Source organism: Halichoerus grypus, chromosome 6 (genome assembly GCF_964656455.1).
Source record: "Halichoerus grypus chromosome 6, mHalGry1.hap1.1, whole genome shotgun sequence".
Classification (NCBI taxonomy): domain Eukaryota; kingdom Metazoa; phylum Chordata; class Mammalia; order Carnivora; family Phocidae; genus Halichoerus; species Halichoerus grypus.
This window is the reverse complement of record NC_135717.1, coordinates 10,456,953-10,476,646: the sequence shown is the minus strand read 5'-3', so window position 1 is coordinate 10,476,646 and position 19,694 is coordinate 10,456,953. Positions and strand designations below refer to the sequence as shown.

Sequence of the window (19,694 nt, the reverse complement as noted above, 5' to 3'; positions counted from 1 at the left end):
GGTAACACAGCAGAGACGGGGTCAGGATTCAAACTAGGTCTGTGTGACTCCGAAGTCCCTGTCATTCCATGACAGGAGGCTGTCATGTGTGGCTTTCTGGTGGTTAGCGCATCGGATGATGCTGAGGGGACAGCAGGGTTCAGCCTGGGCTGCCTTCTGTGACTCGACTATTCATGGGCTGTTCTGCTTTGAATCAACTCCTACGGCTTCCTTCTTTATCCTGCATGCGTGTTGGTACCGTGGCGGCCCAGCACCGTCACTCAGATGACAGAGCCAAGCCTGGGAGAACTGACTGAGCAAGCAGATGGTTTTCTGGGGTCATCGATTGATGGGGTGTCTGCAAATGAGAGCACTTAGGAGCGGAGTGGTGGGGCCCAGGCTGGAGCCAAGGGCTGGATTTGGTGGGCCCCATCAGTTTCTAGGAGCATTTCCCCCAAGGCCCTGTCTTCCTGTCCCAGGTGGACAGAGGACACTGGTCACTCCAACACAGGCCTGGGGTGGGCGTGGGGGGTTGGAGCTCTGGAAGCCAGGCCCCTGTCACCTCCCTCCTCTGAGTGCCCATTGGCCATAGCACCTGCCACTTGGACTGAGCCACAGAGCAGGAACTCTGCGGGGTCAGGAGAATGTAATGGATCCAGTAGGGCTTTGGAACCAAAAAGAAAAGCTCTGTCACCCACTTGCCATATTACCCTAAAAACTTGCTTACATTTTCTGAGGCTTGGTTTCCTCCACCACAAACCCACCTGCCAGGGTTGTTCTCAAACCAGAAACAAGGTAAAGAAAAAGCCCAGCATTGTGCCTGGCCTCAAGAATATCGTCTGCCTGCACACTGCAGCCGTAACTCAGACGCAGGCCCCTCCAGGCGTGCCTGCCTGGTGCTCTCTGTGGGCTCCCCCGAGGGGACAGCAGAGGCCCCCAGGGCAGGCCCCCTGCCCTCAGGCCTACGCACCACCCGGGCCTCCTCCTCAGCATGCAACAGTGGGGCCAGCGCAGGGCCACCTCCAGGGGACCAGAAATGCAGAAAAACGTGAGGAAAACGTTGGATCAGGACCTTAGCTTGGAAAAAATGAAACTAAAAATTATGAAAATCTGTATTTTATCTCACACAGTTTGTTTTTTTAATTATACTCGCAACTGAACAAGCAAAGGGGTTGGGATGGTCGGTGGTTAATTCTCCCACAGCTTTGCATGATAGCGTTTGAGGGGCTGGACTTTTCCAGCAAACCGAATGTGCAAAAAGCAAAGGGCCCAGTGGTGTTCTCAAGGCCTCTTTCAATCATTGCGCTGGTCAAATTATTCTCTTGAGAAGCATCAGTCCCCTTATCTCGAAGGAACCAGCCTTGTCCATCCTCTTGTGCCTCCTCCCACATAAGGAGGGGTAGCTGCCACCGACCGCCTTCCTGATAAGCTGCTGCTTTAGCAAGATTTGCAGCTCCGGGTTGCACCCTGGTTGGTGTCTTTGCATTTTGCAAAAGATCCACCGGCAAAGACTTTGAGTCTGGCAGCAGGGCTGGTGGGGGCGGTGAAGGTCTGTTCATGAATGAGTAATTGCTTTCTGGTACAACCTCCTAACTGGGCAGCGAATAATCAAAGGTGCTCCCTCCCTATACCTAGATGACAATTTTTCTTTGTCACCGAACTAAGGTGCACACACCGCGCGCTGTGGCACCCTTCTTCAGAACTCTTCTGCAGTGGGACCAAAGTTTTAGCAGGCAGCTTCTGTCCAAACAGCCAGCGCGGGGGCGGGGGGTGCGGGGCGTTCTTATTGCACTTGGCCCCGTGCAAACTTAGTCTCGGCCGAAGCCAGGGCACTGTGCAACCGGACCTTGGTTCTTGCAACTTCCCCCAACCTCCCGCCCCAGCAGAGCTCACAGCCCTCAGTCCAAATTCTATAAACACCCCCAAGGGCGAGCCCAGCCCAGCCCGCCCCGCTGCTCTGCAGGACCTCTGTCCACTCCAAGCAACATTTATTGAGAGCGCTGAATAGTTAGCCGGGCGAGGCCGGGACTGCGGGAGGCATCCAGACTTCTGGATCTATACACGTGTATACAGGGATGGGGCGGGACAGGGCGGAGAGGCCAGGACGCCATCTAGGGGAGTGGCCCGGCCTCAGACGGCGGACGCCAGCTTCCGTTTGGTGCTCTCGCTGCAGCGGTGCAGGATGAGGTCCGCGCTGGGCCGCGGGGGCACCGCGGGCTGTGGCTTTGCGCGCTCGGTCTGAGGTTGCTCCCCTACCGCTGAAAGCGCGGCCGGGTGAGAGGCCCCGCCCCAACCTTCAGGCCCCACCTCCGGCCCCACCTCCCCTCACCGCCCAGGCCCCGCCCCGGCAAGCCCCGCCTCCAGGCCGCTACGGACACTCATACGCCGCGGGCTCCCAGCACAGGGCGGCCCAGGCCGGCCCTGGCCCCGCTTCTAGCCCCGCCCCGTCCTCAAGGCCCCACCCCAAGAAAGCCCGCCCCCAGGCCGCTGCCGGCACTCACCGCGCGGGCTGGCGGCTCTCCACGGTCCCGGGCGCGCCTGGCCCCGCCCCTGGCCCCGCCCCGTTCTCCAGGCCCCGCCCCGGGCAGCCCCGCCCCCCGCCCCCGGCCACCGCCCGCACTCACGGCGCGGGCTCCCTGCCCTCCGCGGTCCCGGCGGCGCCTGGCGGCGACGTTGCTCCAGAAAACGAACACTGTTGCGCCGATAAGTGTCCTGGCTGAGGCGCTTCCGCGACCGCTGGTGGATGCTGTGTGCGTTGCGGATGGACGACCTGGGCGCAGCGGGACGGGGGCGTTGCTCAGCGCCTGGCCGTCCCCGCTGCGCCCGCATCCTTGCTTGCGGGGACGCGCATGACAGGCCCTGGGGTCCAACGACTGGCCCGGGGCAGTGGGGAGCGGGGCGGGGCCCCCGCACGACGGGGCGGGCCATGCATGCGACTCCCCCGCGCCAACGCGGACTCCTGGGTGGCAGAGCCCAGGTCCGTTTCCCACGCCCCTCGCCAGCCATCAGCCCGGCCCCTCCCCAGGAAGCCCTCTGGACTGCCACAGCCCTCAGGGGCTGTCCCCAAGGACGCCCGGCATCGACGTCTACACCTCCACCTCACACCCCTGCTGTCCCACCGCCCCCGGGCCAGACCCTCGATGTGGGAGGGCAAGTCCTGCCTCGATCCAGTGAGGGTTCTGTCTCCTCCGCCTGCTGGGGAGCCCTTGTCCCGAGCCCCCTCCCCAGCACTGCCAATCCAGGGCCTGGACCCACAGAGGGGACCCGTGGTACCTCCTCCTCAGCCCCGTCCAGTCCCAGGGACCCTCGCTCACCTGCGGGGCGGTGCCCCTCGGCTCTTGATCTGGCGTTGGGCCTGGGCTATATCCTGCCCGGACTTCTGTAGGTACATGGATGGGAAGTAGCCTGTGATGTCGTTTTTCCTGCAACAGAGGCAGCCCTTGAAGCCCCCGCAGTCACAGGGGGGAGTAGGGACCTCAGATGTGGGGGACTCAGGGATCTCTTTAAACAGTTGGGGATGGGGCGCCTGGGTGGCTCAGTCGTTAAGCGTCTGCCTTCGGCTCAGGGCATGATCCCAGGGTCCTGGGATCGAGCCCCGCATCGGGCTCCCTGCTCCGTGGGAAGCCTGCTTCTCCCTCTCCCCTACCCCTGCTTGTGTTCCCTCTCTTGCTGTGTCTCTCTCTGTCAAATAGATAAATAAAATCTTTAAAAAAAGAAAAAAAATTAAAAAAAATAAACAGTTGGGGTTAAGGCAGTCGGGAGTTGCAGATACCCTGAAGCTTGGCCAACACCAGACTCTGTCCCGCTGGGCCTCAGTTTCTTCATCTGTGCAGCATAGGCCCGCCCAGCCTTGATGTTGGTAGTAGGAGAAATTAGCAGGTCCAACTTGCCCCCCCCCCCCCCCCCCCCCCCCCCCCGCCGCCAGCCCAGGGACATGTGTTTGCAATAAAACATCTGCAACAGTGTATTTGTCAGTATTTTCTTTTACAGTGTGTCTAAGAAACCTTTGTCTCCCTCCAGGTCACCAAGTTCCCCTATGCTTTCTTCCACAAGCTTTTTAGTTTGGGGTTTTGTGCTTGGTCAAACCCATGACGCAACCCGAATAAAGGTGCGTGGTGTGAGGGAGGGGTCTACGTGCCTTTCCTCCAGGTGGACGCCCAGCTGTTCAGGCACCACTTGCTGAAAAGACTTTTCTCTCCATTCTCACTACTATAATTTGGAAGTGAGAAAAACTTCGCATATTACAAAGTTCACTCAGTAAAACTCTGATCCTTCTTGGCTGGTGGGAGAATCACAAGCAGATTCTTAGGGGTACATGATGGGCGGTTAAGTGAGGGTCAAAAAGGTTGAGAAATATCTTCCTGCCTCAGAGCCTCCAGCCCGGGGCCACGCTGATGGTGGGTGCTGTGGCCACGAGCTCACTGGGGCCATGGACTGGCCCTATGACTCGAGGCTCTGAAAGGGTGTACAAGGACCTGGGGAGGCCCAGTGGGTCCGAGAAGATGGCCCTACAAGCCCCCAGGGTTCTGCTCTCCCCAGGAGGAATGACCGGATAAGAATCAATGACAACCGAAGATTTAAAAGGAAAAAGGATGACAGGGTCTGCTCTACCAGTTCTCAAGTAAAATAATTAATGCAACAATCAATTGTGTTGTAGAAGGAATAATAGATGGCGAGTGACCCCAAGTCACAAAGAACAAGGACACTGAACCCTGAGGAGCCAGTTGGGGTGGGATAGTCATTGATCTGCTACCAAAATGGAAACTGAGTCCATAGAGAGGTGGTGGCTTATCCAGAGTCCCACACCTGAGGCAGCACTGAGCCCAAACAGACCGGGCCCCAGGCCAGGGCTGACACTCAGGGTGGGCACAGTGGGGAGGGCGGGGCGCTCTCCTACCTGATGACCCACCAACCATCCAGGAGCTTATGAATGACCTCAATGGCTTCGCCCTCCTGCAGAGACACTTCATCCTCCATCTGGGCGGTATAGGCTTTGATGGAGACATAGGGCTCACCTGGTCGGCCGTGGGGGCAGGGGCACGGTGTGAGGGTCCGCCCAGCGCTGGCCTGCCTCCCCTCCTCTCCTCTCTGGGCCCCGAGGCTTTCTCCAGCTAGAGCCCAGGACCACCCTCCCCCCTCCTCCCTGCCTGCTCCTTACTGGTCTCCCTCTGCAGGCTCCTGCCACTCACTCGTGGGGCACCCCGGAGTTCTGCCCTCTGCCCACTACACCCGGGGGAGCTGGCCCATCCCACCCCCCACCATCCACATCAGGAGCCAGGCACCTAAATAGGACACGTGGCCAGGCAGGTGGTGCAGGGGTGAGCACCCGTCCACGTGGCACCTGAGCCACTTGACTCCGGCGTCCACACCTTTTCCAGTTTTTCCAGAGATGCCATAAATCCGCGTAGGGTTGTGAAATCTCTCCATTTTAAAATACGAGCAATCAACTCTAACTCACTTACTTAGCTCCAGCCCGCAGGCTGCCGGTTCTCCGCTTGCAGTCAGCGAGGATGCCCCTGCCCGCAGGCAGCGCTCCTTCCTGAACCTCAGATCTGCTCCTCAGTTGGCTTCCCGCTGGACCTGGCCCGGGCTGGACCCACCTCTACTCTACCTCCTGGTTCTCTGTCCTGACCAAGGGCACCACCTCCTACCTGGGCCCCTCAAGCCAGACTATGGGGTCTCCACCCTGACCCCACTGTGCAGCCCACAATCCTATCCAACCCCAAAGTAGATATGATTGTATCTGGCTTCTCAATATCCCAGGGCCCCTCTGGTCCCTTCCCCTCACATCCTTATGGCCATGGAGGGCAAGGCCGCACCTTCATAGTTGGGCTCTGGGTCCTCTGTCTCATCAGGACTGTCCAGGGGCTCCAAGTAGGACGCCGGGACCCAACCTCGCTTTGTCTTCATTTGGCAGAACCACCAGCCTGTGCGGGGACCGGGGTGGGGGAGGGGTGGGGGTGAGGCAGGAAGTCTGGGCGGGCCTGGCAGCCTCCCTTGGCCACCAGGCTGGTAAGGACACCCGGACATAGACGCACAGACATCCAACATTCAGATTCAGAAATGTCACCTTCACCACACTCCATGCACACAGGTTACAGGATTACAGCTCAGAATCTGCTTCCCACACAGCACGCCCAGCAGCTCACCTAGCCTCCTGGACCTAACCCCGGGGATGCACAGATGCCCACAGCCTCCCCTGGGGGGTGCCCTCAGCGTGGGGAGGCCAGTTGGGGTCCCCAGAGGAGCCACAAGCCTGTCAGTGGACCAGGCGGGGAGGAACCTGGAGGCTGTCTGAGGGCCAGAGCCTTGGTAGGGGGCTTGAGGTCCCAGCAGGGCAGGGAGACTGACCACTCTCACTCTTCTCCACGACGTCCACCACATCACCCGTGGCCAGAGCCATCTGGGAGCCCGAGGTCTTCTCAAAGTCAGCGATGGCCCGGTACGTCTGCAGGATGATGGGGCCTGTGATGTCTGGACAGAGGGAAGGTGGGGTGAGTGCACAGTGCGGGGATGGGCTGCCTCCTCCAGGCAGTCCCCTGCACGGGCCACCAGAACCAGGTGCGCTGGAGGTAGATGTCCCCTGCCAACTAGAAAGCAGCAGAGACCAGCTAGTTTTTGTAGCCCCACATTTATGGAACACCTAGTGTGTTCCAGACACTAGTCACACACCTTACACACCCTCTTTCTCACTTGATCAGGTTAGTGAGCAGCCCTCCTGTGCCCTAATGTGCACACCAATCGCCCCAGGATCTTGCTGGAACGCAGGTTCTGATTCCATAGGCCGGCAATGGGACCTGAGAGTCTGCATTTCTAACCAGCCCCCAGGTCTTGCTACCGCACCATGTTATGGACTGAAATACCCCTCTTCTCCCCTCCCAAAAACTCACATGTTGAAGCCCTAAGCCCTAGTACCTTAGAATCTGTATTTGGAGTTAGAGCCTTTAAAGAGGTGATAAGGGTGGGGCCCTGACCCCATAGGACTGGTGTCCTTATAAGAGGAGGAGGAGACACCAGGGTGGTACGTGCACAGAGGGAAGGCCGGGTGAGGGCACAAGGAGGAGGCAGCCGTCTGCACGCCAAGGGGAGGGGCCTCGGCAGAGCCCAACCCCGCCCACACCCTGATCTCGGACTCCCAGCCTCCAGAACTGTGAGAGAACTCATTTCTGTTGTTTAAGACCCTCCCTCCCCCCTCGCCTGGTCTGCGGTGCTTTGGCCCGCATAGACTAAGACACTGCTCCCTGGACCACACGCTGAGTGGCCCATAGCCCCGTCCGGGCATCCCACTCACTGGTTGAAATCCCGCTCCACATTTCGTGGCTGTGTGGCCCTTGACCTGAGTTCCAGCTCAAATCAAGCTTCAGTGTGTCCAGCTGTGAAATGGGGTTAATAGCACTTTGGTCCCTACTTCATATTTGTTACAGAGATGATTACACGTGTTAATATGTGCAAGACATTTAAAATAGGGCCTGGGACAGAATAAGTCCTTAATAAATGTCAGGTTGTATTAACAATTATCGTGCACAACAGATCAGACATGGTCAGGCCCCTCTGCCCCCAAACCTGTTCACTCATTCAGCCAGGACATCGCGGGCTGTTGGGAGCGGGGGTCGGGCTGGGCTCTGCGGCCACAGACATGAGCTTCGATCCCCAGTCGTTAGTGCAAGCCACCAAGATAACTCCCCCCCACCCCGGCTCCTTTCCCTACACAGCCTGTGCTCAGCACCCCCCATCATGTCCCCAGTCCCCTCAGGGTGACCTACAGGTGGCTGCCCCCGGCTCTCACCCGTAATGCTCTTGTCTTTCGGCACCAGGTAGGTTTCTGGCTTTTTCACCCTGCAGGAAAGAAGAATCTGGGTTAGGCGTGCGGCTTCCCACTGGGGAAGCAGAGGCTCCGGGCAGACCTACAGAAGAACTTCCCAAGAGGAAAAGGAACATGGGATGTGGGGGCCGCTGCAGGGGGAAGGGAGCCACGGGGCAAGGAAAGCCCCCCGCCCCCGCCTTCTGCAGACCCAAAGAAGGAGCCAACTGTTTTTTGGGGTTTTTTTAGAGATTTATTTACTTATTTATTTGACAGAGACACAGCGAGCGAGAGAGAACACAGGCAGGGGGAACTGTAGGCAGAGGGAGAGGGAGAAGCAGGCTTCCTGCTGAGCAGGGAGCCCGATGCGGGGCTCGATTCCAGGACCCTGGGATCATGACCTGAGCCGAAGGCAGACGCTTAACGAGCCACCCAGGTGCCCCAAGGAGCCAACTATTAAAGAGAACACAGGTGATGCACTCCGGTCTGGGAAAGGCTCTTGTCACCTTGGGGGGCCAGCTCCCCTCTTCTGGGGGCTCAGGAGAGCGGCCGACAGGGAGGGGGCATCCCCACCACCCAGGCCCCTGGGTGCTGCACTGTCCTGCCCCTGGGCCAGGGGAGATGTTCCGCGGTGCTGTGTGTCCACCAGGCCTCACCAGCACTCAGTGAGCAGCGAGGGACAGAGGGAGGGACCTTCCCCAGCAGGACAGCACATTCCCCTGAGACCTCCCTCAGCTTCTCAGATGCTTTCCAGGCTGGGCCCTGAGTACAGGAGTCCCCTGGGGCTGGGGCAGGCAGAGAATGAGGGGCAAAGCGGAGGCGTGCTCAGCGATTAACAGTGACCACCAACCCTCCCACCGCCCCCCCATTGGGGCTCTGCACTTCACAGTTTGTAAGTGCTCTCCACGGCCCCCATTACTCCATCTGGCCCTTCCCACCCAGTTACAGACGGGGAAATGGCTTTCAGAAGGCAAGCTGAGGCTGAGGACCTAGGATCTCACATTCCCAGCCCAGAGAGCCCCCCCACCCAGCACCATGAGGCTCAGAGGGCGCCAGGTGGAGACTTGGCAGGGACGCTGGGGCAGGTGGTGGGGGGGTTCCAGGTCACACGGGCCAGAGTTGGAATCCTTCCTCCTTGTCTTTTGGGCTGTGTGACTTCAGGCAAGTCGCCTCCCCTCTCTGAGCTTTAGTTATCTGTCACAGGGGGGATATCCTGCACCCCCTCCCCAGGCAGAGTTCACCACCACCCTTCCCTCTTCCACTTCGGGGCCAGAATGCGGGGGCCACTCACTGGCTGTCCGTGGGGAGCTTGAGGTCATCGGGGCGCACCTGGAAGAAGTTGAGGAGGTGGGGGCAGCGAGAGATCTTGACAGGCAGGCTCATGAGCGCATTGTAGTATTCGGTGAGGGTGCCCTGGCGACTCTCGGCGACCCGCTGTCCGTCGAACCACCGTGGGGCTGGAGGGGCCCGGGAGGGACACCAGTGAGCACACTCCCAGGTCAAACCCCAGAGGGGGCAGGAGTAGGGGCCACAGATCGCAGGGCAGGCGAGCGGAGCCAGGACAGGTGACCCTGCTCCTTACCTGGCAGGTGGGGGATGATCCTGTTCTGTGGGTTGATGTCCCCCGCCTCGATAGGAAACATTTCCTTTAACATTTTCTAGACACAAAAGAAAAGGCGAAGGCACGTCCTTTATTACAACCCTGTCAAAGCATCGAATCAGAAACAACTCTTCTAATCACATGGGCTAGAAAGTTCGGCTGCCATCCTTGGTCCTCTTTCTCTCCCACCTTACATTCATGCCACCAGCAGATCCTTCTGGTTCTGCTCCTAAAATCCACCCAGAATCTGACCCTTCTCACTACCCACACAGCCACCACCTCGGGCTGAGCTTCCACCGAACCTGGATGATCACATCCTACGCCCCCTTCCATCTTTGTCCTCAACCCAGCACCCTCTTCACACTTAAATTGGATCATGTCTCTCCTCTGCTCAGAGCCCTCCCTGACTCTCAGCTCACTCAGAATGGAAGCCAAAGGCTTCACATTAGTCTACAGAGCCCCGCAGACCTGTCCTGTCTGCCTCACTCACCTCCTCTGCCACCGCCCTCCCCTCCCTTGTTCACTCTGCTCCAGCCATCTCTGAATACTCCAGGCTCATTCCTGCCCCAGGGCCTTTGCACTTGCTTTTCCCGTTCTTCCCCTGTATTTGTCAATAGCGCTTTCTCTTTCTCTTTGTCCTTCTTCAAGTCTTTGCTCGGATATCACCCCCTCAGTGAAACCTTCTCCCTGACAATTGCCCCTCCTAACTCAGTCCTCCCATCCACCACCACCCCCTGCTTTATTTTCTCTATAGTTCTAACGACTGTCTAACATACTATGTAAATTACTTGTTTTGTTTGTCTGTTATCCTGACTCCTCCGCTAGAACTTAAGGTCCACAAGGGAGGGCAAGGACTTGCATCTTTTTTATGCCCTTGTTACCTTCAGAGCATCTCCCACTCACCAAGTAGGATGCACCTGGCGCTTAGTAGGTGCTCGATAAATAGTTGATGAATGAATGCATGAGTCCACCAATTAGTAAAAGGGGCTAATCCTACGCCGGAACAACCCAGAACAGTTTAGAGAGGAGAGATGGAGTCGCGCACATATCAGCATGGACAGGTCTCAAAGATGTGACCTAGTGACAGGAACAAGGCAGAGAAAGGAGCAGCGGCATGCTGATGGCTTCTAGAAAGCCTGCGGAAAATGCACGCTCAACACTACTGCATCTTGTTCTTGGACTTGTGTGTGTGTGTGTGTGTGTGTGTGTGTGTGCACGCACGCGCACAGGTGTAGTCACCCAGGCTGGAGCTGAGACAGGGCAGGGGATAAAGGGTGTTTTCCACTTCTTTTGTAATGTTTTCTTTTCTTTTTTTTTAAAGATTTTATTTATTTACTTGACAGAGAGAGAGACACAGCGAGATAGGGAACACAAGCAGGGGGAGTGGGAGAGGGAGCAGGCTTCCCGCCGAGCAGGGAGCCCGATGTGGGGCGGGAGCCCGATGTGGGGCTCGATCCCAGGACGCTGGGATCATGACCTAAGCCGAAGGCAGAGGCTTAACGACTGAGCCACCTAGGTGCCCCATGTTTTATTTTTCTTATCTTAAAAAAAGCCTTGTGGGGCGCCTGGCTGGCTTGGTCGGTGAAGCTCATGACTCCTGATCTCAGGATTGTGAGTTCAAGCCCCACGCTGGGCATAGAGTTGACATTAAAAAAAAAAAAAAAAAGCCTTGTAGCAAACAGCACAGTGATATCAATTGTGACTCAGTGTCCTGGGTGTGTGGGACCCTTATAGTCTTCACATTGATCTGCATTTTGCTTTATTTACTTACTTACTTACTTTTTTTTTTTAGGTAGGCTCCTGAGATCATGACCTGAGCTGAGATCAGGAGTCAGAAACCGACTGAGCCACCCAGATGACCCTGCATTTTGCTTTAAATTTCTCATACAAGAGGGGCATCTGGCCGGCTCAATCAGTACAGCAGACAACCTTTGATCTCGGGATTGTGAGTTTGAGCCCCACGTTGGGTATGGAGGTTACTTAAAAATAAAAAAATATTTTATTTTATTTTATTTTATTATTTTTTTTTTTTTTAAGATTTATTTGTGAGAGAGAGAATGAGAGACAGAGAGCATGAGAGGGAGGAGGGTCAGAGGGAGAAGCAGACCCCCTGCTGAGCAGGGAGCCCGATGTGGGACTCGATCCCGGGACTCCAGGATCATGACCTGAGCCGAAGGCAGTCGCTTAACCAACTGAGCCACCCAGGCGCCCCAAAAATAAAAAAATATTTTAAAAAATTCTGGGGCGCGCCTGGGTCTGCTTCTCCCTCTGCCTGCCATTCCCCCTGCTTGTCCTTGCTCTCTCCCTCTGTGTCAAATACATAAATAAATCTTTAAAAAAATGCGAAGTTCTGTGTATTTTACCACATTAAAACATACTTTAAGGAAATCTTACCACTTGCAATGACGTGGATGGAACTAGAGGGTATTATGCTAACTAAGAAATAGAGAAAGACAATTATCATATCATCTCACATGTGGAATTTAAGAAACAAAACAGACGAATATAAAGGAAGGGAGGGAAAAACAAAATAAGATGAAATCAGAGTGGGAGACAAACCATAAGAGACTCTTAACTCTAGGAAACCAACAGGGCTGCTGGAGTGGAGGTGGTTGGGGGGATGGGGTAACTGGGTGATGGGCATTAAGGAGGGCACCTGATGTGATGAGCACTGGGTGTTATACGCAACTGATGAATTACTGAATACTACATCTGAAACTAATAATACACTGTATGTTAATCAATTGAATTTAAATTAAAAAAAAACAAAAAATAAATAAAAAATAAAACATACTTTAAGGAAAATGTTCTTTTAACTTAAGGAATAAATAATACACCCTCAACTGTGGGCTGGGGGTGCTCTGGGTTCCTCACTTCCTGGCCAGCACCTGGGCCACCCTCCCCCTGGAAGGGCAGAGCTGGGACTGGGTGTGGTGTCCCCTCCCCTCCCCTCCCCTCCCAGACACACACACACACACACACACACACACACACACAAGTGCTCAGGGCACTCACGTGGAACTCGTAGATCTCTGTGAACCGCCGGTATACCACCTTCTCAGACAGGTCCTGCCACTTCACCAGGAACATGTACACCTGGGGGGGTGACGGGGTGGGGGCGTTCAGCTTCCTGGGGGAAGCCCATAGAACTCAGGGGCAGGGGCGGGGGTGGGGTGGGGAGAGCACTCTTTGGGGCGACCTGGGCCACAGAGAGGGCACTGACTCATGGACCCCAGAGCTCCTGCTCTCCAGCCTTAGGACCCAGGGTGAGATGCAGCTTCTCTCAAATGAACTCAAATTCCTCATCTGTAAATTGGAGACAGAGGGGCTCCTGGGGCTGGTAGGAGAGTTACGGGAGGTGAGACGAAAAGCCTGGGCTCAGACCAACGAGAACTCAGGGAGAGAGTGTAGGGTCCCATTTCTACCAAATGTCCAGAATAGACAATCTACACAGACAGAAAGTAGATTAGTGGTTGTGGGGACTGGGCTGGAAATGGGAAGTTCCTAACAGGTCTGGGGTTTCTTTTGGGTGGTGATGAAAATCTAATATTGATTGTATGAGGGGCGCCTGGGTGGTGCAGTCGGTTAAGCGGCTGACTCTTCGATGCGGCTCAGGTCGTGATCTCAGGGGCGTGAGATCGAGTCCCACGTTGGGCTCTATGCTCAGCTCAAAGTCTGCTTGAGATTCTCTCCCCCTCTCCCTCTGCCCCTCCTGCTCATGCTCTCTCTCTCTCTCTCAAATAAACACATCTTTAAAAAAAAATATATATATATATATAGTATGATGGTTGCACAACTCTGTGAATACTAAAAACCATTGAATTGTACACTTTATATGTACACTTTATATAGGTGAATTATATCTCCATGGAGCCATTATTAGGAAGAAAAAAAAAAAGGAAAGAAACCTGGTAAGGAGAAACCAAAAGAGAGCTAGGAGAATTCTACTCAGCCACAAAAAGGAACAAATTACTGACAGATGCATCCACACGGATGAATCTCAAAAGCATTCTGCTAAGTGAAAGAAGCCAGACATGAAAGGCCACACACATGATTGGTAGGATTCCAAATCTATGATAGTCTAGAACAAGCGCGACTAACTAAAGGTGGAGGGAAATCAGAACAGAGGTAGCGTCCGGGGGATGGTGGAGGAATGATTGGGGAGTGAGAGAATCTGGGGGTGATGGTAACAATCTATACCTTGATGAGGGTTTGGATTATGTAGGGACATGTACCATCAAAATTCAGCAAATATATCTCTAAGATTGGTGGATTTCATTTTACATAAATTTTACATCAAAAGAGAAAAAAACTAGGGGCACCTGGCTGGCTCCATCAGTGGAGTCTGCAACTCTTGATCTCAGGGTTGTGAGTTCAAGCCCCATGTTGGGGGTAGAGACTGCTTACAAATAAAATCTTAAAAAATGTTTTTAAAATAAAATTTAAAAAGAGAAAAAGATAAACGAATATGACCCCTAGGTAGTGATATGCATGCTTAAGTATTTAGGGCAAAGTGTACAGATGTTTGCAATTTGCTTTGAAATGCACCAAAGGCACGCCTGGGTGGCTCAGTCAGTTAAGCTAGCCAGACACCCCAAGAAAACGTTTATACGTTTCTTTCTCTTTCCCTTTTTTCTTTTTTTTAAGATTTTATTTATTTGTCAGAGAGAGAGCACAAACAGGGAGAGAGCAGGGAGCCTGATGTGGGACTCGATCCCAGGACCCTGGGATCATGACCTGAGCTGAAGGCAGACGCCCAACAACTGAGCCACCCAGTCGTCTGGCTTCCTTCCTCCCTCCCTCCCTCCCTCCCTCCCTCCCTCCCTCCCTCCCTCCCTTCCTTCCTTCCTTCCTTTCTTCCTTCCTTCCTTCCTTCCTTCCTTCCTTCCTTCCTTCCTCTTTCCTCCTTCCCTCCCTCCCTCTCTCTTTCTTTTTTTCTTTCTCTTTCCCTCTCTTTCTTCTTTCCTTTCTTTCCTTTTAAACATTTTATTTTTAGGGGCGCCTGACTGGCTCAGGCAGTTAAGCATCTGACTCTTGATTTTGGCTCAGGTCATGATCTCAGGGTCGTGAGATGGAGCCTGCGTCAGGCTCCACGCTCAGCATGGAGTCTACTTGAGATTCTCTCCATTTCCCTCTATCCCTGCCCCCCAGCTCATGTGCTCTCTATTAAAAAAATATATTTTTTTTTAAACAATCTCTACACCCAGTGTGTGGCTTGAACTCATGACCCCAAGATCGAGAGTTGCATGCTCCACTGATGGAGCCAGCCACCCCCTCTTTTTTTTTTTTTTTTTTGCAAAGAGAAATACAGGAAAGATAAACCAGAATGAGTCTTTGAACACATCTTTTTTTAAAGTTTCGATGTTTGATCACATCAAACATGTTAATATAGTACACATTTAAAAATAAAATTAGATCAACAAGGATTTTTTTTAAAAAAAACTTCAAATTGGAAACAAACGAAAACATACGAACTTCACTATCTGTCAGATGGGTAACAACCATATTAAAGAAAACTGGAAAAGAAAAAAAATCCAAGTAACTCTTAGTTACAGTATTTCTACCTTCAATCCAAAGGGGGGGAAAAAAACGCAAAGACTTAAATTCGACCTAACAGGTTGATTGTTCATAATGGCGTGGGTGCTGTAATTCTGATAGAACTAGCTTATGTGGATTGCAGAAATGAGCAAAGGAGTCAAGATGTTAATTCAGCTGGTAGGCAGGGTGATCGTGGAGAGAGAAAGGATCTATGAATATAAAGTGGTACAAGGAGAAGGAGATGGAATGGCTCTTTTCCCCGGTCTGAAAGGCCACGGGCAAAGACATCCCAGAGGCAATGAGCATGCTCAGCTTCCAAATCTAGAGTTCTAACCTCACTCCCCACTGCAGAGAAACAGGTGAAACGGCGGAGTCCAGGGCTCCCGCTGGAGAGCACAGGATCCGCCTGGAACATATCAGTAGCAGAAGTAAGAATGATGCTGAGAGAATGACAGACTAGGTCAAAAAAACACAGGAGCCAGCTTGAAGGGGCTCCCAGTAGCCAGATCTGGTACGATCGGAGCATGAAATGAGTTATGATAGTGATGGATCGCATCCATAGTGACCTAAGTAAATAGTAAGGACGAGGGGAAGAACCTTACAGTACAATGTTAACTAATAAATGCAGAAGGAACCGTAGAGTTTAAAAAAATCAGTTTGGCAATCATTATAGTAATTTGACTTAGGCAAGAGTCACCCAGATGCTGTAGAGGGAACAGGATATTCATTTAATTTCAGAAAATCTCCCCGCAGGTTCATTATTAATCACAAGGGGAAAACTAGTCACCTTACAGTAGAGACATCTGGTGATCAAAATTAACATCACCGACACAGGAACCAGCAAAAAATCCCCTGCTAGCTGATAAGATCAACGAGGTGAACACCGTGTCACTCCTGGGCTATTCCTGCCACCAATACATAATCCCAGTCTAATGAAGAAGGATTAGACAAATCCTTTTGTAGAAGGGACATCCTACAAAATGACTGGCCCACGCTCTTCAAAACGTCAAAGTTGAGAAGGACAAAAAAAGATTAAGACTGACCCATGGGCGCCTGGTTGGCTCAGTCGGAGGAGGGTGTGACTCTTGATCTCAGGGTCATGAGTTCGAGCCCCGTGTTGGGTGCAGTGATTACTTAAATAAATAAACTTAAAAAAAGGACTAACCCAGATTAAGGGAGTCTGAAGAGTCACGACATGTGAAATGCAGCAGGTGGTCCTGGGTTGGATCCCAGACCCGGAACATTTTTACTACAGAAGACAGGTAAGGGAAATGGTGAAATCTGAGTGAAGTCCGTGGGTCGGAGAACGGTGTTTCATCTACGTTAATTTGCTGATGTTGACACATTTGCATTGCGGTGATGTAAGAGAATGCCCTTGATTTTAAGAAATACACAGTAGAGGGGCACCTGAGTGGTGCAGTCGGTTAAGCATCCGACTCTTGGTTTCCGCTCAGGTCATGATCTCGGGGTGGTGAGGCTGAGCCCCGCGCTCAGCAGGGAGTCTGCTTGAGATTCTCTCTCCCTCTCCCCTCCTGTGCTCTCTCTCTCAAATAAATAAATAAATCCTTTAAAAAGTACACAGTCGTGTTTAGGAGTAAAGAAACACAATGTCTCCAATTTACTCTAGAATGATTCAGGAAAGTCCTATTCAGAGAGAGAGAGAGAGAGAGAAAGAGGTGGGGAAGAGAGAGACAGAGAGAGAGAGAGAGAGGGAAAGAGAGGGAGGAAGGGGACGGGGAGGGAGAGGAGAGAGGGAGCACAGATGTGGGGGGTGGAGGGATATTGGAGTTATTGGTGCTTTGGGGGCAACCTTTCTGTAAGTTTGAAATTATTTCGAAATTAAACGTGAAGAAAAAGAAGAAAGGTCTTGGCAAAGGATACTGAATGTGCCCTACAAAGCAGAGTTCCTCCCTGGCCTTCCTCTGGCCTTGGGGACCCTCTGGTGGGGTGGGGTGGACATGTTCGGGCAGCCTCGTGGGACAGGGCATGGGGGAAGGGGACATTTTTGGCCCCTTGGTGGGTGTCACCCTACTGGAGGGGATCCGACTGGAATGTAACTGATCCCAGGGCCGGCTTGGGGAGGCAGAGGGTTGCCGCCAGTCCTCTCCTGGAGGACGGCTCCCTGAAAGCTGGGATGGTCAGGGAGGGCTGCTGGGAGGAGCGGGCCCTGGGCAGCCGGGACGTGAACGGGGTGCTGACAGGGGACTCCTGGCTGGGGCGGGGGAGCAAGGAGTGAGGTGGGCTGGCAGGGGCCAGGGGCCGAGCCACCTGTCCTCCCACCAAGGGCCCCGGGGTGCCGGGGTGCACGTCCACGGTGCGCCCCGACAGGCCAGTGGTCCCGGGAGCCGCGCGGTGACAGCGCTCTCTGGCACCTGCGCTCCCGCGACAGGCCTGTCCCCGCGCGCTCGCAGGGCCCTCCCGTGGGCTACTCACATAGTGCTGGCTGGGGACGAAGCGTTTCTCGAAGCCCAGAAGGGCGATGTGGCGTATGAAGGTGTCCCCCATGGCCGGACTGCGGGGCCTCCCCTTCTGCGGGGGGCGCTCCCTGGCTGGGCCTTAAATGGGGTGGAAAGAGGAAGTCACTTTGGTCTCAGCAGGGGTGGGGACAGGAGGGGGCAGGGAGGACGCAAGGAGGGCTCTGCTTCTTCTTTCAGTTTCTGGGATTCCTTCGGCTCCTGTGGCATGGACGTGGGCGGCCTCATGCAGGCATGTGGATGGGAGAGCTTGCCAGGTCCTCCCCACGGTCGGCGAGCCCCGCAGTTCGGGGGGGTGCCCATCCCCCACCCCTCTCCCTCCGGCACCCTGTGGACCAGCCACACTGGCCTCTCTACAGTTCCTGGAACACACCAAGCTGCTCCCACTGCAGGGTCTTTGCTCTTGCGGGGCCACCTGGACCGTCCGTCTCCCACTTGTCTGTAAGTCCCTCCCTAGGGTCTTCAGGTTTCTGCTCAGATGGCGCCTCCTCCGAGAAGCCTTTCTTGATAACTTCACAAAAGAGCAAAACTTCACACTTCCCCCCCACACACACTCACACCTTCCCTGTTTTGATTCAGAGCACTTACTATGACGGACATATTGCCTATTTCGGGTTTTTTTACGATGTCTCTCCTTACCAGGATGTGAGCCCCATGGGAGCAAGGGCTTGGCTGTGGCCCCAAGCCCTAGCCTGCTGGCTGGCTTGCAGAGGGCCCTCCCTAAATACTTGGGTAGTGGCCGCACCAGTGCCCTCCATGGGAGGGGTGCATATCTGCAGGGGTGTGTAACTGAGCACCAGTGGCCGTGGGGACAGGCTCTGAGAGAGACCTGCGTTCAAGTGGACCCTCGGGGCTCAGTTTCGTCCTGAGTGAAATGGGACCACAGGCTCTGCTGAGAGGGATGTGGGGTGAAGAGGTGAGGAGGGAGCCGTGTGCTGGTGGGTGAGGGAAGGGGCTGGGGCCTCTCACACGGTGCGGGGGGTGGGGGGTGCCTGGGAGGCTCAGAGATTACAGAGCTGGTCCAAGGTCACAGGGCAGGTGGCCTCCACTGACCCTGTCTGGCTGCAGGCTCAGGTTGGCGGGGCTGGTTGGTGGCCCAGATGCACAGATTCCAAGACCCAGAGGCCATGAAGGCCACCAGCACTCTGAGAGCCACGGGTCCCCCTGGACTCCTGGGGGTGAGGTGGCGTCTGGCAGAGGGGAGCCAAAATGTGCCGTTTTGTGACTGTTACCATGACCGGTCAAGTTGGTGGTTGTTCCTGGTTTTGTCTACTAAGAAGGGCAGGGGCCACGTCCTCTTCGCTGAGAGATTTGCTCGGCACATCCCCTGTGGTCACTAGGAGGTCACTGGCCTGGGTGTGGCCAGCCTTGCAAGGCCCTTCTCTGGTCATCTCCATTATGTATCTAGAATCTTCCCGAGGGGCGCCTGGGTGGCTTGGGCGGTTAAGCGTCTGCCTTCGGCTCAGGTCATGATCCCAGGGGCCTGGGATCGAGCCCCGCATCGGGCTCCCTGCTTGGCAGGGAGCCTGCTTCTCCCTCTGCCCCTCCCTCTCCTCCCTCCCCCTCTCTCACAAATAAATAAATCTTAAAAAAAGAAACAGAACCTTCCTGCACAGGAGGATACGGTGCTCAGCAACGAGGAGCTGCCGCACACAACACGGGGGAACCTTCTAGACACAGGTGGAGGGACAGAAGGCAGACAGCAGAGCACACCTTTGGCAGGACGCCGTGTAGACCAAGCTGAAAAACTCCCCTCGCCAGGCTCCACTGTTGGAAGGCAGGGTGACCTCCAGGGTGGGGACAGCGGTGGCCGTTAGGGAGCAGGAGGTGGAAGCTGGGCTGCCCCTTCCTGATCAGGCTGCTGGTTCTGCAAGCGTGCTCACTCTCCGATAACCCGCCCAGCCCCGGCACGCGGGCTCGCGCGTGGCCCTTTGCTGTGGGTACGTCATGCTTGCATGACAATTGCCACATGAGGAATAGGCTGGGGTCATGGATGGATGGCAGCGCCCGGTAGCACAGCGCCCTTGGCTCACTGCAAGCGCTTCCCCTCGTCCCCGTTCCCACGCGGTGCTGCCCTGAGGTCCCCGCACACGTGGCCCCCAGTCTGGCTCACCTGGGCGCAGTGAGGACAAGGGCCGGGGAAGTCAGCGGGGCCCGCGGCCGGTGGCACTTCCCTCCCTTCCTCCCGTGGCCTTTCCACTCTTGCATAATAGGTTCCGGGGCCCGGGCGGCGAGCCGAGTCGTGCAGACACCACCTTGCCACTTCCCTCCTGTGGCCTCCCCGGACCTCCTCCCGCGGCCC

General features: G+C 54.9%; 1 protein-coding gene across 2 annotated transcripts; it reads right to left on the bottom strand.

Moving 5' to 3' along the window:
• Positions 1-1,079: 1,079 nt before the first annotated feature.
• NCF1 (neutrophil cytosolic factor 1) lies at positions 1,080-19,122 on the bottom strand. Of its 2 annotated transcripts, XM_036112635.2 has the most exons (12): positions 19,106-19,121; positions 17,352-17,473; positions 12,396-12,476; positions 9,363-9,438; positions 9,072-9,237; positions 7,766-7,815; positions 6,331-6,453; positions 5,799-5,906; positions 4,877-4,994; positions 3,294-3,401; positions 2,604-2,749; positions 1,080-2,237 (listed from the first exon to the last, which is right to left on the bottom strand). In XM_036112635.2, the coding sequence occupies exons 2-12, from the start codon at positions 17,421-17,423 to the stop codon at positions 2,110-2,112; spliced, it is 1,176 nt and encodes a 391-aa protein (XP_035968528.1). In that variant the 5' UTR covers positions 17,424-17,473; positions 19,106-19,121; the 3' UTR covers positions 1,080-2,109. The 2 variants fall into 2 exon arrangements, with proteins under 2 accessions (XP_035968528.1, XP_035968529.1); XM_036112636.2 differs by lacking the exon at positions 12,396-12,476 and having other exon boundaries at positions 19,106-19,122.
• Positions 19,123-19,694: the final 572 nt, after the last annotated feature.

What these genes read in the sequence shown, in the direction of transcription:
- NCF1 (XM_036112635.2), bottom strand. Translation starts at nt 17,423, where the DNA reads ATGGGGGACACCTTCATACGCCACATCGCCCTTCTGGGCTTCGAGAAA. An exon ending in GATCATCCCCCACCTGCCAG is followed by an intron (nt 9,238 to 9,362) that starts GTAAGGAGCAGG and finishes GGGCCCCTCCAG; the next exon opens with CCCCACGGTGGTTCGACGGA. An exon ending in GATGGTTGGTGGGTCATCAG is followed by an intron (nt 3,402 to 4,876) that starts GTAGGAGAGCGC and finishes CCTCTGTTGCAG; the next exon opens with GAAAAACGACATCACAGGCT.